The sequence below is a fragment of the Bombina bombina genome, chromosome 5 (assembly GCF_027579735.1).
Source record: "Bombina bombina isolate aBomBom1 chromosome 5, aBomBom1.pri, whole genome shotgun sequence".
NCBI lineage: Eukaryota > Metazoa > Chordata > Amphibia > Anura > Bombinatoridae > Bombina > Bombina bombina.
This window is the reverse complement of record NC_069503.1, coordinates 806,311,724-806,329,064: the sequence shown is the minus strand read 5'-3', so window position 1 is coordinate 806,329,064 and position 17,341 is coordinate 806,311,724. Positions and strand designations below refer to the sequence as shown.

General features: G+C 43.2%; 1 protein-coding gene across 2 annotated transcripts in view; it reads right to left on the bottom strand.

Annotated features, from left to right (window-relative positions):
* The window catches only part of MPPE1 (metallophosphoesterase 1), a 217,257-nt gene that overhangs the window by 49,588 nt on the left and 150,328 nt on the right, over positions 1 to 17,341 (bottom strand). For both annotated transcript variants that reach the window (XM_053714911.1, XM_053714910.1), the window contains exon 7: positions 3,748 to 3,822. In XM_053714911.1, coding sequence (XP_053570886.1) covers positions 3,748 to 3,822 — 75 coding nt within the window. The remainder of the gene's footprint in view (positions 1 to 3,747; positions 3,823 to 17,341) is intronic.

The following is a 17,341-nucleotide window of genomic DNA, read 5'->3' as shown; positions in this document are numbered from 1 at the left end:
CAACCACCAGAGAAGAGAATCTCTGGTCTCCTGGTCCAGATTTAGTAAAGGGGACAGATCTGAGTAATCCCCATTCCACTGACTCAGCATGCATAATTGCAGCGGTCTGAGATGCAGGCGCGCAAATGGCACTATGTCCATTGCCGCGACCATTAAGCCGATTACTTCCATGCACTGAGCTACTGATGGGCTTGGAATGGAATGAAGGACACGGCAAGCATTTAGGATTTTTGATAACCTGGACTCCGTCAGGTAAATCTTCATCTCTACAGAATCTATAAGAGTCCCTAGAAAGGGAACCCTTGTGAGTGGTAACGGAGAACTCTTTTCCATGTTCACTTTCCACCCATGCGACCTCAGAAATGCTAGAACTATCTCTGTATGAGACTTTGCATTTTGAAAACTTGACGCTTGTATCAGAATGTCGTCTAAGTACGGAGCCACCGCTATGCCTCGCGGTCTTAGTACTGCCAGAAGCGAGCCCAGAACCTTTGTAAAAATTCTCGGGGCCGTAGCTAACCCGAAGGGAAGAGCTACAAACTGGTAATGCCTGTCTAGAAAGGCAAACCTTAGGTACCGATAATGATCTTTGTGAATCGGTATGTGAAGGTAGGCATCCTTTAAGTCCACTGTGGTCATATACTGACCCTCTTGGATCATGGGTAGGATGGTTCGAATAGTCTCCATTTTGAATGATGGAACTCTTAGGAACTTGTTTAAGATCTTTAGGTCCAAGATTGGTCTGAAGGTTCCCTCTTTCTTGGGAACCACAAACAGATTTGAGTAAAATCCTTGCCCTTGTTCCGTCCGCGGAACTGGGTGGATCACCCCCATTACTAGGAGGTCTTGTACACAGTGAAGAAAAGCCTCTTTCTTTATTTGGTTTGCTGATAACCTTGAAAGATGAAATCTCCCTTGTGGAGGAGAAGCTTTGAAGTCCAGAAGGTATCCCTGAGATATAATCTCCAACGCCCAGGGATCCTGGACATCTCTTGCCCAAGCCTGGGCGAAGAGAGAAAGTCTGCCCCCCACTAGATCCGTTTCCAGATAGGGGGTCCTCTCTTCATGCTGTCTTAGGGGCAGAAGTAGGCTTTCTGGCCTGCTTGCCCTTGTTCCAGGACTGGTTGCTTTTCCAACCCTGTCTGTAACGAGCAGCAGTTCCTTCCAGTTTTGGAGCGGAGGAAGTTGATGCTGCTCCTGCCTTGAAATTACGAAAGGCACGAAAACTAGACTGTTTGGCCTTTGATTTGGCCCTGTCCTGAGGAAGGGTGTAACCCTTACCTCCAGTAATGTCAGCAATAATCTCCTTCAAGCCGGGCCCGAATAAGGTTTGCCCTTTGAAAGGAATATTAAGCAATTTAGATTTAGAGGTTACATCTGCTGACCAGGATTTAAGCCATAGCGCTCTGCGCGCCTGAATGGCGAATCCGGAGTTCTTAGCCGTTAGTTTGGTTAAATGCACAACGGCATCCGAAACAAATGCATTAGCTAGCTTAAGGGCTTTAAGCTTGTTCAAAGTCTCATCCAATGGTGCTGTGCGAATAGCCTCTTCCAGAGACTCAAACCAGAAAGCCGCTGCAGCAGTGACGGGCGTAATGCATGCAAGGGGCTGTAATATAAAACCTTGTTGAACAAACATTTTCTTAAGGTAACCTTCTAATTTTGTATCCATTGGATCTGAGAAAGCACAACTATCCTCCACCGGAATAGTGGTACGCTTGGCTAAAGTAGAAACTGCTCCCTCCACCTTAGGGACCGTCTGCCATAAGTCTCGTGTGGTGGCGTCTATTGGGAACATTTTTCTAAATATCGGAGGAGGGGAAAAAGGCACACCGGGTTTATCCCACTCCTTGTTAATAATCTCTGTAAGCCTTTTAGGTATAGGAAAAACGTCAGTACACACCGGTACCGCATAGTATTTATCCAGCCTACATAATTTCTCTGGGATTGCAACCGTGTCGCATTCATTCAGAGCCGCTAATACCTCCCCTAGTAATACACGGAGGTTCTCAAGCTTAAATTTAAAATTTGAAATGTCTGAACCCGGTCTCCCTGGATCAGATCCGTCACCCACAGAATGAAGCTCTCCGTCCTCATGTTCTGCAAATTGTGACGCAGTGTCAGAAATGGCCCTCATATCATCAGCGCGCTCTGTCCTTAACCCAGAGCTATCGCGCTTGCCTCTTAACTCAGGCAAATTAGATAATACTTCTTTCATAACATTAGCCATATCTTGTAAAGTGATTTGTAAGTGCCTTGATGTGCTTGGCGCCACAATCTCACGCACCTCCTGAGCGGGAGGCAAAGGTACTGACACGTGAGGAGAGTTAGGCGGCATAACTTCCCCCTCGTTGTCTGGTGATAATCTCTTTACCGGTAAAGACAGACTTTTATTTAAAGTAACATCAATACAATTGGTACACATATTTCTATTGGGCTCCACATTGGCCTTTAAACATAATGAGCAAGCAGATTCATCTGTGTCAGACATGTTTAAACAGACTAGCAATGAAGCTATCAAGCTTGGAAATTTCTTTCAATAAGTTTACAAGCAATATAAAAAACGCTGCAGCGCTTTTAAAAACACAAAAAAACTGTCACACTTGAAATAACAACAAACTAATACGGTTATAGCAACCAATTTTAAACAGTAAATGTATGAAATTAGCAGAGGATTGCACCCATTAGCAAAAGGATGATTAACCCCTCAATACCCAAAACGGATAATCAATTTAAGATTTAAAGCTTTTCTCACAGTCAAACACACTGTCACAGGTCTGCTGTGACTGATTACCTCCCTCAAAAATGAATTTTGAAGACCCCTGAGCTCTCTGGAGACGTCCTGGATCAAAGAGGACGAAGCAGGAAGACTGTGCTAGAATTTTAACTGCGCAACAAGGCGCTAAAAAAAGGTCCCTCCCACTCATATCACAACAGTGGGAGACCTGATATAACGGTGTCTATGCAATACGTTAGCCATGTGGAAAAAAATCATGCCCAAAAAGATTTATCACCAAAGTACCTCACAAAACGAATAACATGCCAGTAAACGTTTTAAAAAACAACTTTCCAGTGTGATGCAAAGTTATCACTAAGCCTGCTACCAGTCGTTTCTACTGCAGTTAAGGCTCATACATTTCTTTCAGTACTAACAGTATTTAAAGTTAAATTCTAGTCCCTAGAAAATAACTCAACTGCGCATACATTTATCAGCCTGATACCAGTCGCTACTACTGCATTAAAGGCTGTACTTACGTCATATGGGTAACAGCAGTGTTTTCATAGTCAATTCCATTCCTAGAAAATATTTTACTGCACATACCTCATTTGCGGGGGACCCCGCATGCTATTCCCTTCTCTGAAAGTACCCCACTCCTCAGAATGTGCGAGAACAGCCAGTGGATCTTAGTTACGTTTGCTAAGATCATAGAAAAAACGCAGGCAGATTCTTCTTCTAAATACTGCCTGAGAGAACAAACAGCACACTCCGGTGCTATTTTAAAATAATAAACTTTTGATTGAAGAATGTTACTCCTATCTCCTCACAACCTCCTTTGTTGAGACTTGCAAGAGAATGACTGGATATGACATGTGAGGGGTGGAGCTATATAGCAGCTCTGCTTGGGTGATCCTCTTGCAACTTCCTGTTGGGAAGGAGAATATATCCCATAAGTAATGGATGACCCGTGGACTGAACACACTTAACAAGAGAAATAACAATAACCGTCTGCTGCTGTATTTCCTTACCTGTAGCAGGATTGGTGAAGTTGCTGAAACAGGTCGGACATTTCTGCATCTTTTACTAAAATCAGCATGTTTTTGCTGTTGAGATAAAGATACAATTATTTATTTTCACCTCATTTTACAAAATCCTATCTACAGTTTTACAATATAGTGTACAACTTCCTAACAGGCTGAGCAATGAGTAAAAACAATAAATGTAAAATGTAGTGCAAAAGCGTCCCTACTCCAACATTAAAGGGATAGTAAACTGTGCTCCTATAGTAAAAACAAATATGTTACTTTAAAGTAGACATACAAAGAAACAGACTGTGTAAAAAACAGCAAACAATTTACTTGTTTCTTGCAAAATGAGCACTTAGAATTTCTCATTGTAGACTCTGCTCTCAGGGAGATAAGGGAGCAGACATGTTTCAAACTTAAAGGGACATTGTACATTAGATTTTTCTTTAAATAAATGTTTTGTAGATGATCCATTTATAGCCCATATGGGAGTGTTTTTATAAAAAAATATTCTTTTGCTTATTTTTTTAAGAACATTGTGCTGATTTTCAGACTCCTAACCAAGTCCCACAGTGCCAGATGCATACACGGGTTTACAGACTCCTGCAGGCTCTTGTTTATATTATCTGTCTTTTCATATGCAGGGAAGGCGGGATGTGGGGAGTATCTTCTCTTTTTGTTTACCCAGCCCCTTTCAGTGGGTGTCCCGACTATCTCACCAACAGTGCTAAACTGGTAGCTTTTAAGTTAGTTTTAAAAAAAATGTTATACTGGATTTTTAGATCAATGTCTGTGCATATTCTTCTTTATAGTAGTGTATATTAAATGCAGTTACAGTATATGAAAATTGGTGTGCACTGTCACTTTAAGTTGCATTCTGCCACTTCTGAGCATGAGCAATACAGACTTACTGTCTCTCTAGCATTATCTGAATACTAAACTCCATACAGGAAGTAATGGGCCCTGCACAAATGAAGTTTAAAAAAAAAAAATTACAATTATTTTAAAATGATGAGTAATACATATTGCAATGATTTATATTAAAGTATAAACCACTCCTTAGTTTTTTTTTTATTAAAACCAAAGATACAGACAGTTTAACATCCTTTTAATTACGTAGGCTGAGACTACATAAGGTGCACATTGGATGTCTAGGAGTGAGAACTGCTCTGTGTTATTTACTTAAGCCAACAAAGAAAGAAAAAATGCATCTTCTTTTGCTTATCACATTTCACCTGTATATAGAACATACCTCCCAACATTTCAAAATTCAAAAGAGGGACACCCCCCGCGCAGGATTTTTTTTTTAATGTGGTGGGCGGGGACGGGGCTTAAAAAATCCAAAGTAATATAAATAAAATTCTAAATAAAGTCATATCTTTTAATACTCTTAGGCAGCAAATCAAACACAAGCTCAAACCACTGGTATAGCTATGTGAGCTCTGAATTTAATTAACCTTTGCAGAGACAGTGCTAAATATTTTTATGTTAATTGGACATTTAATAACAGATTCTTTAAAACTGCTCTCTGCTTTTCTCATTAATATTCTAGATTCTGGCCTTTAAAGTTAGCAAAAATGCACAGTAACACACTACATAGCATATAATTACATATGCACATACATATGCACATACACACACATACTACATATCATACACTTATACAGGCAGACACACACACACACTACATAGCATACACTTTTACATGCAGCTACACACACACACACACTACATAACATACACTTACACATGCAGATGCACACACACTACATTGCATAAACTTACACATGCAGACACACACACTACACTGCATACACTTACACATGCAGACACACACACTACACTGCATACACTTACACATGCAGACACACACACTACACTGCATACACTTACACATGCAGACACACACTACATAGCATACACTTATACAGGCAGATACAAACACACTACATAGCATACACTTATACATACAGATACGCACACACACACACACACACACACACTACATAGCATACACTTACACATAAAGATACACACACACACACACTACATAGCATACACTTATACATGCAGATACACACACACTACATAGCTTACACTTATACATGCAGATACACACACACACACACCCTACATAGTATACACTTACACATGCAGATACACATACACTACATAGCTTACACTTATACATGCAGATACACACACACACACCCTACATAGTATACACTTACACATGCAGATACACACACACTACATAGTATACACTTATACATGCAGATACACACACTTCATAGCTTACATTTATACATGCAGACACACACTACATAACATACACTTGTACATGCAGATACACACACACACATATACATAGAAATATACACACACTACACAGCTTACACTTATTCATGCAGATACACACTTATAGATACAGATAGACACACACACTACATCATATATGGGTATCTGTAACTCATTGCATGGGGTCCTCGGGTTGGCAAGCACATTAGCTGGCAGTCTGAGGCTGCCACTGTCCGTTACCCTGTTGTTACCACTGCTCATTGTATAAAACTGAAGGCATGCTAGTATTATCACCAGGGGTTAGACGTCATCACTACCAGGGGTTAGAGGTCACCATTACCTGAGGTCAGAGGGTATACAGCCTTCCTACTCCTGCTTAACCCACACACTATTACTTTTCCACAAGGAATCTAACAGGTATATAACCCTGGAAGAGAAAAGCCAGCTGCTTCTGAGTATGTGCCCAATAGAATTTTTTTTTTTTTTTTTTAATGCATAGGGCAATGCGGGACAGATGGCTAGCAACCCGGGACAGCAGGACAGACCCTTAAAATTGGGACTGTCCCGCGAAAATCGGGACAGTTGGGGGGTATGATAGAATGATAACCACAAGGGTGTTCAAACGTTTCACATGACAAACCACTGAAACATTTGTTCCACTTGTAGGGTAAGGTAATAGAAGTATCCATAAATAATCAATATCTTAGTTAGACTTATGTCACTGGTTATCTTGCACAAGGGCCAATATCTCTCAGCCAATGTAGTGCAATGGGGTGCCCATATGCAGGTCAAAAAACAGATTAGGGATTTCTATCTATTCTCAGTCTGCTACATCAAGAGGAATAAATTTATCAGGTAAGCATAAATTATGTTTTCTCTTGTAAGGTGTATCCAGTCCACGGATCATCCATTACTTGTGGGATACCAATACCAAAGCTAAAGTACACGGATGAAGGGAGGGACAAGGCAGGTACTTAAACGGAAGGTACCACTGCCTGTAAAACCTTTCTCCTAAGCAAACGTATCAAATTTGTAGAATTTTTAAAAAGTATGAAGCGAAGACCAAGTCGCCACCTTGCAGATCTGTTCAACAGAAGCCTCATTCTTAAAGGCCCATGTGGAAGCCACAGCTCTAGTAGAATGAGCTGTAATTCTTTCTGGAGGCTGCTGGCCAGCAGTCTCATAAACTAAGCGGATTATGCTTTTTAGCCAAAAAGAGAGGTTGCCGAAGCCTTTTGACCTCTCCTCTGTCCAGAGTAGACAACAAACAAAGCAGATGTTTAGACGAAAATCTTTAGTAGCTTGCAAGTAAAACTTTAAAGCACGAACCACGTCCAGATTGTGTAATAGACGTTCCTTCTTTGAAGAAGGATTAGGACACAAAGACGGAACAACAATCTCTTGATTGATATTCTTATTAGATACCACCTTAGGTAAAAACCCAGGTTTGGTACGCAGAACTACCTTATCTGCATGGAAGATCAGATAAGGAGAATCACATTGTAAGGCAGATAACTCGGAAACTCTACGAGCCGAGGAAATAGCTACCAAAAAAAGAACTTTCCAAGATAAAAGTTTGATATCTATGGAATGAAGAGGTTCAAACGGAACCCCCTGAAGAACTTTAAGAACCAAATTTAAACTCCATAGTGGAGCAACAGGTTTAAACACAGGCTTGATTCTAACTAAAGCCTGACAAAGTGCCTGAACGTCTAGGATATCCGCCAGACGCTTGTGCAAAAGAATAGATAGCGCAGAAATCTGTCCCTTTAAGGAACTAGCTGACAATCCTTTCTCCAATCCTTCTTGGAGAAAAGATAATATCCTGGGAATCCTGAATTTACTCCATGAGTAGCCCTTGGATTCACACCAATAAAGATATTTCCACCATATCTTATGATAGATTTTCCTGGTGACAGGCTTTCGTGCCTGAATTAAGGTATCAATGACTCACTCGGAGAAACCACGCTTTGATAAAATCAAGCGTTCAATCTCCAGGCAGTCAGCCTCAGAGAAATTAGATTTGGATGGTTGAAAGGACCTTGAAGTAGAAGGTCCTGTCTCAGCGGCAGAGTCCATGGTGGAAAGGATGACATGTCCACCAGATCTGCATACCAAGTCCTGCGTGGCAACGCAGGCGCTATCAAGATCACAGATGCTCTCTCCTGCTTGATTTTGGCCATCAGACGAGGGAGCAGAGGAAACGGTGGAAACACATAAGCCAGGTTGAAGGACCAAGGCACTGCTAGAGCATCTATCAGCGTTACCTTGGGGTCCCTGGACCTGGATCCGTAACAAGCAAGCTTGGCGTTCTGGCGAGACGCCATGAGATCCAGTTCTGGTTTGCCCCAATGATGAACCAATTGAGCAAACACCTCCGGATGGAGTTCCCACTCCCCCGGATGAAAAGTCTGACGACTTAGAAAATCCGCCTCCCAGTTCTCTACACTTGGGATATGGATAGCTGATAGGTGGCAAGAGTGAATCTCTGCCCAGCGAATTATCTTTGAGACTTCTAACATCGCTAGGGAACTCCTTGTTCCCCCTTAATGGTTGATGTAAGCCACAGTCGTGATGTTGTCCGACTGAAATCTGATGAACCTCATTGTCGCTAAATGAGGCCAACCCTGAAGAGCATTGAATATCGCTCTTAGTTCCAGAATGTTTATTGGAAGGAGTGACTCCTCCTGAGTCCACGATCCCTGAGCCTTCAGGGAGTTCCAGACTGCACCCCAACCTAGAAGGCTGGCATCTGTCGTCACAATTGTCCAATCTGGCCTGCGAAAGGTCATACCTTTGGACAGATGGACCCGAGATAGCCACCAGAGAAGAGAATCCCTGGTCTCTTGATCCAGATTTACTAGAGGGGACAAATCTGTGTAATCCCCATTCCACTGACTGAGCATGCAGAGTTGCAGCGGTCTGAGATGTAGGCGTGCAAACGGCACTATGTCCATTGCCGCTACCATTAAGCCGATTACTTCCATGCACTGAGCCACTGAAGGGCGAGGAATGGAATAAAGAACACGGCAGGAATTTAGAAGTTTTGATAACCTGGACTCCGTCAGGTAAATTTTAATTTCTACAGAATCTATCAGAGTCCCTAGGAAGGAAACTCTTGTAAGGGGGGATAGAGAACTCTTTTCCTCGTTCACCTTCCACCCATGCGACCTCAGAAATGCCAACACTATGTCCGTATGAGACTTGGCAATTTGGAAGTTTGACGCCTGAATTAGGATGTCTTCTAAATAAGGGGCCACTGCTATGCCCCGCGGCCTTAGGACCGCCAGAAGCAACCCCAGAACCTTCGTAAAAATTCTTGGGGCTGTAGCTAGCCGAAAGGGAAGAGCTACAAACTGGTAATGCCTGTCTAGGAAGGCAAACCTGAGAAACCGATGATGATCTTTTTGTATCGGAATGTGAAGATAAGCATCCTTTAAATGCACTTTAGTCATGTATTGACCCTCCTGGATCATAGGTAGGATGTACGAATAGTCTCCATCTTGAATGATGGAACTCTGAGGAATTTGTTTAAGATCTTTAGATCCAAAATTGGTCTGAAGGTTCCCTCTTTTTTGGGAACTACAAACAGATTTGAGTAAAAACATAATTTATGCTTACCTGATAAATTTATTTCTCTTGTAGTGTATCCAGTCCACGGATCATCCATTACTTGTGGGATATTCTCCTTCCCAACAGGAAGTTGCAAGAGGATCACCCACAGCAGAGCTGCTATATAGCTCCTCCCCTCACTGCCATATCCAGTCATTCGACCGAAACAAGACGAGAAAGGAGAAAATAGGGTGCAGTGGTGACTGTAGTTTAATTAAAATTCAGACCTGCCTTAAAAGGACAGGGCGGGCCGTGGACTGGATACACTACAAGAGAAATAAATTTATCAGGTAAGCATTAATTATGTTTTCTCTTGTTAAGTGTATCCAGTCCACGGATCATCCATTACTTGTGGGATACCAATACCAAAGCTAAAGTACACGGATGATGGGAGGGACAAGGCAGGAACTTAAACGGAAGGAACCACTGCCTGTAGAACCTTTCTCCCAAAAACAGCATCCGAAGAAGCAAAAGTGTCAAATTTGTAAAATTTTGAAAAGGTGTGAAGCGAAGACCAAGTCGCAGCCTTGCAAATCTGTTCAACAGAGGCCTCATTTTTAAAGGCCCAGGTGGAAGCCACAGCTCTAGTAGAATGAGCTGTAATCCTTTCAGGGGGCTGCTGTCCAGCAGTCTCATAGGCTAAGCGTATTATGCTCCGAAGCCAAAAGGAGAGGTTGCCGAAGCTTTTTGACCTCTCCTCTGTCCAGAGTAAACGACAAACAGGGCAGATGTTTGACGAAAATCTTTAGTACCCTGTAAGTAAAACTTCAAGGCACGGACTACGTCCAGATTATGCAAAAGACGTTCCTTCTTTGAAGAAGGATTAGGACACAATGATGGAACAACAATCTCTTGATTGATATTCCTGTTAGAAACCACCTTAGGTAAAAACCCAGGTTTGGTACGCAGAACTACCTTGTCTGAATGAAAAATCAGATAAGGAGAATCACAATGTAAGGCAGATAACTCAGAGACTCTTCGAGCCGAGGAAATAGCCATCAAAAACAGAACTTTCCAAGATAAAAGTTTAATATCAATGGAATGAAGGGGTTCAAACGGAACTCCCTGAAGAACTTTAAGAACCAAGTTTAAGCTCCACGGGGGTGCAACAGTTTTAAACACAGGCTTAATCCTAACCAAAGCCTGACAAAATGCCTGGACGTCTGGAACTTCTGCCAGACGCTTGTGCAAAAGAATAGACAGAGCAGAGATATGTCCTTTTAAAGAACTAGCTGATAAGCCTTTGTCCAAACCCTCTTGGAGAAAGGACAATATCCTAGGAATCCTAACCTTACTCCATGAGTAACTCTTGGATTCACACCAATAAAGATATTTACTCTATATCTTATGGTAGATTTTCCTGGTGACAGGCTTCCGAGCCTGTATTAAGGTATCAATGACTGACTCGGAGAAGCCACGCCTTGATAGAATCAAGCGTTCAATCTCCATGCAGTCAGTCTCAGAGAAATTAGATTTGGATGATTGAAAGGACCTTGTATTAGAAGGTCCTGCCTCAGAGGCAGAGTCCATGGTGGAAGAGATGACATTTCCACTAGGTCTGCATACCAGGTCCTGCGTGGCCACGCAGGCACCATCAGAATCACCGATGCTCTCTCCTGTTTGATTTTGGCAATCAGTCGAGGGAGCAGAGGAAACGGTGGAAACACATAGGCCAGGTTGAAGAACTAAGGAGCTGCTAGAGCATCTATCAGCGTTGCTCCCGGGTCCCTGGACCTGGATCCGTAACAAGGAAGCTTGGCGTTCTAGCGAGACGCCATGAGATCCAGTTCTGGTTTGCCCCAACGATGGACCAGTTGAGCAAACACCTCCGGATGGAGTTCCCACCCCCCCCAGATGAAAAGTCTGATGACTTAGAAAATCCGCCTCCCAGTTCTCTACGCCTGGGATGTGGATCGCTGACAGGTGGCAAGAGTGAGACTATCTTTGAGACTTCTAACATCGCTAGGGAACTCCTGCTTCCCCCTTGATGGTTGATGTAAGCCACAGTCGTGATGTTGTCCGACTGAAATCTGATGAACCTCAGGGTTGCTAACTGAGGCCAAGCTAGAAGAGCATTGAACATTGCTCTTAACTCAAGAATATTTATTGGGAGGAGTTTCTCCTCCTGAGTCCACGATCCCTGAGCCTTCAGGGAGTTCCAGACTGCGCCCCAACCTAGAAGGCTGGCATCTGTTGTTACAATCGTCCAATCTGGCCTGTGAAAGGTCATACCCTTGGACAGATGGACCAGAGAAAGCCACCAGAAAAGAGAATCTCTGGTCTCTTGATCCAGATTTAGTAGAGGGGACAAATCTGAGTAACCCCCATTCCACTGACTTAGCATGCATAATTGCAGCGGTCTGAGATGCAGGCGTAAAAATGGCACTATGTCCATTGCCGCTACCATTAAGCCGATTACTTCCATGCACTGAGCCACTGACGGGCGTGGAATGGAATGAAGGACACGGCAAGCATTAAGAAGTTTTGATAACCTGGACTCCGTCAGGTAAATTTTCATCTCTACAGAATCTATAAGAGTCCCTAGGAAGGAGACTCTTGTGGGTGGTGATAGAGAACTCTTTTCCACGTTCACTTGCGACCTCAGAAATGCCAGAACTATCTCTGTATGAGACTTGGCAATTCGAAAGCTTGACGCCTATATCAGGATGTCGTCTAGATACGGAGCCACCGCTATGCCTCGCGGTCTTAGAACCGCCAGAAGTGAGCCCAGAACCTTTGTAAAAATTCTCGGGGCAGTGGCCAACCCGAAGGGAAGAGCTACAAATTGGTAATTCCTGTCTAGAAAGGCAAACCTTAGGAACCGATGATGATCTTTGTGAATCGGTATGTGAAGGTAGGCATCCTTTAAGTCCACTGTGGTCATGTACTGACCCTCTTGGATCATGGGTAGGATGGTCCGAATAGTTTCCATTTTGAATAATGGAACTCTGAGGAATTTGTTTAAGATCTTTAGATCCAAGATTGGTCTGAAGGTTCCCTCTTTCTTGGGAACCACAAACAGATTTGAATAAAATCCCTGTCCTTGTTCCGTCCGCGGAACTGGATGGATCACTCCGATTACTAGGAGGTCTTGCACACAGCTTAGGAATGCCTCTTTCTTTATCTGGTTTGCTGATAACCTTGAAAGATGAAATCTCCCTTGTGGAGGAGAAGCTTTGAAGTCCAGAAGATATCCCTGAGATATGATCTCCAATGCCCAGGGATCCTGAACATCCTGATCTTGCCCACGCCTGGGCGAAGAGAGAAAGTCTGCCCCCCACTAGATCCGTTTCCGGATAGGGGGCCGTTCCTTCATGCTGTCTTGGGGGCAGCAGCAGGCTTTCTGGCCTGCTTGCCCTTGTTCCAGGACTGGTTAGGTTTCCAGGCCTGTCTGGAATGAGCAACAGTTCCCTCTTGTTTTGAAGCGGAGGAAGTTGATGCTGCTCCTGCCTTGAAATTTCGAAAGGCACGAAAATTAGACTGCTTGGCCTTTGATTTGGCCCTGTCCTGAGGAAGGGTATGACCCTTGCCTCCAGTAATGTCAGCAATAATTTCCTTCAAGCCAGGCCCGAATAAGGTCTGCCCCTTGAAAGGAATGTTGAGTAATTTAGACTTTGAAGTCACGTCAGCTGACCAGGATTTAAGCCATAGCGCCCTACGCGCCTGGATGGCGAATCCGGAATTCTTAGCCGTTAGTTTAGTCAAATGAACAATGACATCAGAAACAAATGAGTTAGCTAACTTAAGCGTTCTAAGCTTGTCAATAATTTCATTCAATGGAGCTGTCTGGATGGCCTCTTCCAGGGCCTCAAACCAGAATGCCGCCGCAGCAGTGACAGGCGCAATGCATGCAAGGGGCTGTAAAATAAAACCTTGTTGAATAAACATTTTCTTAAGGTAACCCTCCAATTTTTTATCCATTGGATCTGAAAAAGCACAACTGTCCTCAACCGGGATAGTGGTACGCTTTGCTAAAGTAGAAACTGCTCCCTCCACCTTAGGGACCGTCTGCCATAAGTCCCGTGTAGTGGCGTCTATATAGGAGGTGGGGAAAAGGGCACACCGGGTCTATCCCACTCCTTGCTAATAATTTCTGTAAGCCTTTTAGGTATAGGAAAAACGTCAGTACACACCGGCACCGCATAGTATCTATCCAGCCTACACAATTTCTCTGGAATTGCAACTGTGTTACAGTCATTCAGAGCAGCTAATACCTCCCCAAGCAATACACGGAGGTTCTCAAGCTTAAATTTAAAATTAGAATTCTCTGAATCAGGTTTCCCTGAGTCAGAGATGTCACCCACAGACTGGAGCTCTCCGTCCTCATGTTCTGCATACTGTGACGCAGTATCAGACATGGCTCTAACAGCATTTGCGCGCTCTGTATCTCTCCTAACCCCAGAGCTATCGCGCTTGCCTCTTAATTCAGGCAATCTAGATAATACCTCTGACAGGGTATTATTCATGATTGCAGCCATGTCCTGCAAGGTAATCGCTATGGGTGTCCCTGATGTAATTGGTGCCATATTAGCGTGCGTCCCCTGAGCGGGAGGCGAAGGGTCTGACACGTGGGGAGAGCTAGTCGGCATAACTTCCCCCACGACAGAACCCTCTGGTGATAATTCTTTTATAGATAAAGACTGATCTTTACTGTTTAAGGTGAAATCAATACATTTAGTACACATTCTCCTATGGGGCTCCACCATGGCTTTCAAACATAATGAACAAGTAGGTTCCTCTGTGTCAGACATGTTTAAACAGACTAGCAATTAGACTAGCAAGCTTGGAAAACACTTTAAAACAAGTTTACAAGCAATATAAAAAACGTTACTGCGCCTTTAAGAAACCCAAATTTTCCCAAATTTTGAAATAACAGTGAAAAAATGCAGTTACACTAACGAAATTTTTACAGTGTATGTAATAAGTTAGCAGAGCATTGCACCCACTTGCAAATGGATGATTAACCCCTTAATACCAAAAACGGAATAACAAATGACAAAAACGTTTTTTTAAACAGTCACAACAACTGCCACAGCTCTACTGTGGCTTTTTACCTCCCTCAATACGACTTTTGAAGCCTTTTGAGCCCTTCAGAGAAGTCCTGGATCATGCAGGAAGAAGCTGGATGTCTGTGTCTGTAATTTTTGCTGTGCCAAAATAGGCCCCTCCCACTCATATTACAACAGTGGGAAGCCTCCAGGAACTGTTTCTAGGCACAATTCAAGCCAGCCATGTGGAAAAAACTAGGCCCCAATAAGTTTTATCACCAAACATATGTAAAAAACGATTAAACATGCCCGCGAACGTTTTAAAATACACTTTTATAAGAGTATGTATCTCTATTAATAAGCCTGATACCAGTCGCTATCACTGCATTTAAGGCTTTACTTACATTACTTCGGTATCAGCAGCATTTTCTAGCAAATTCCATCCCTAGAAAAATATTTTAACTGCACATACCTTATTACAGGAAAACCTGCACGCTATTCCCCCTCTGAAGTTACCTCACTCCTCAGAATATGTGAGAACAGCAAAGGATCTTAGTTACTTCTGCTAAGATCATAGAAAACGCAGGCAGATTCTTCTTCTAAATACTGCCTGAGATAAACAGTACACTCCGGTACCATTTAAAAATAACAAACTTTTGATTGAAGAAATAAACTAAGTATAAAACACCACAGTCCTCTTACGACCTCCATCTTAGTTGAGAGTTGCAAGAGAATGACTGGATATGGCAGTGAGGGGAGGAGCTATATAGCAGCTCTGCTGTGGGTGATCCTCTTGCAACTTCCTGTTGGGAAGGAGAATATCCCACAAGTAATGGATGATCCGTGGACTGGATACACTTAACAAGAGAAATCCCTGTCCCTCCTTTGGAACTGGATGGATCACTCCCATAACTAGGAGGTCTTGTACACAGTGTAAGAATGCCTCTCTCTTTATCTGGTTTGCAGATAATTGTGAAAGGTGAAATCTCCCTTTTGGGGGGGGGGAGCCTTGAAGTCTAGAAGATATCCCTGGGATATAATTTCCAACGCCAAGGGATCCTGAACATCTCTTGCCCACGCCTGGGCGAAGAGTGAAAGTCTGCCCCCTACTAGATCCGTTATCGGATAGGGGGCCGTTCCTTCATGCCGTCTTAGAGGCAGCAGCAGGCTTTTTGGCCTGCTTACCCTTGTTCCAGGTCTGGTTAGGTCTCCAGACCGTCTTGGACTGAGCAAAAGTTCCCTCTTGTTTTGCATTAGAGGAAGTTGATGCCGCACTTGCCTTGAAGTTTCGAAAGGCACGAAAATTAGACTGTTTGGCCCTTGATTTGGACCTATCCTGAGGAAGGGCATGACCTTTTCCTCCAGTGATATCAGCAATAATCTCCTTCAAACCAGGCCCAAATAGGGTCTGCCCCTTGAAGGGAATGTTAAGCAGCTTAGACTTTGAAGTAACGTCAGCTGACCATGATTTAAGCCATAGCGCTCTGCGCGCCTGGATAGCAAAACCAGAATTCTTAGCCGTTAGTTTAGTCAAATGAACAATGGCATCAGAAACAAAATAATTGGCTAGCTTAAGTGCTCTAAGCTTGTCAAGTATGTCATCCAATGGAGTCGCTACCTGTAAAGCCTCTTCCAGAGATTCAAACCAGAACGCCGCAGCAGCAGTGACAGGAGCAATGCATGCAAGGGGCTGTAGGATAAAACCTTGTTGAATAAACATTTTCTTAAGGTAACCCTCTAACTTTTTATCCATTGGATCTAAGAAAGCACAACTGTCCTCGACAGGGATAGTAGTACGCTTTGCTAGAGTAGAAACTGCTCCCTCCACCTTAGGAACTGTCTGCCATAAGTCTCGTGTGGTGGCGTCTATTGGAAACATTCTTCTAAAAATAGGAGGGGGAGAGAACGGCACACCTGGTCTATCCCATTCCGTAGTAATAATTTCTGTAAACCTTTTAGGTATTGGAAAAACATCAGTACACACCGGCACTGCATAATATTTATCCAGTCTACACAATTTCTCTGGCACTGCAATTGTATCACAGTCATTCAGGTCACAGATGAAGGCGTGAGCCGAAACGCGTCTGACCACTCCTTGTCTACATGTAGTTTCTTTTAACACTTTAATTTTTTACTTTCCATCATTTTGCTCACAATAAAGGTGCTTTTTTCCACCTTCCGCCCGAGACCCGTTTTTCTGTGTTTTCTCACTGCAATTGTATCACAGTCAGCAGCTAAAACCTCCCTGAGTAACACGCAGAGGTGTTCAAGCTTAAATTTAAATGTAGAAATATCAGAATCAGGTTGCATCATCTTCACTGAGTAAGAAATATCACCCAGAGAAAGAAGCTCTCCTTCTTCAGCTTCTGCATATTGTGAGGCATTATCAGACATAGCTCTTAAAACATCAGTATGCTCTGTATTTCGTCTAACTCCAGAGCTATCTCGCTTTCCTCTAAATTCAGGTAGTCTGGCTAATACCGCTGACAGTGTATTATCCATGACTGCCGCCATGTCTTGTAAAGTAAACGCTATGGGCGCCCTAGATGTACTTGGCGCCATTTGAGCGTGAGTCCCTTGAGCGGGAGTCTAAGGATCTGACACGTGGGGAGAGTTAGTCGGCATAACTTCCCCCTCGTCCGATTCCTCTGGTGATAAATTTTTTAAAGACAGAATATGATCTTTATTGCATAAAGTGA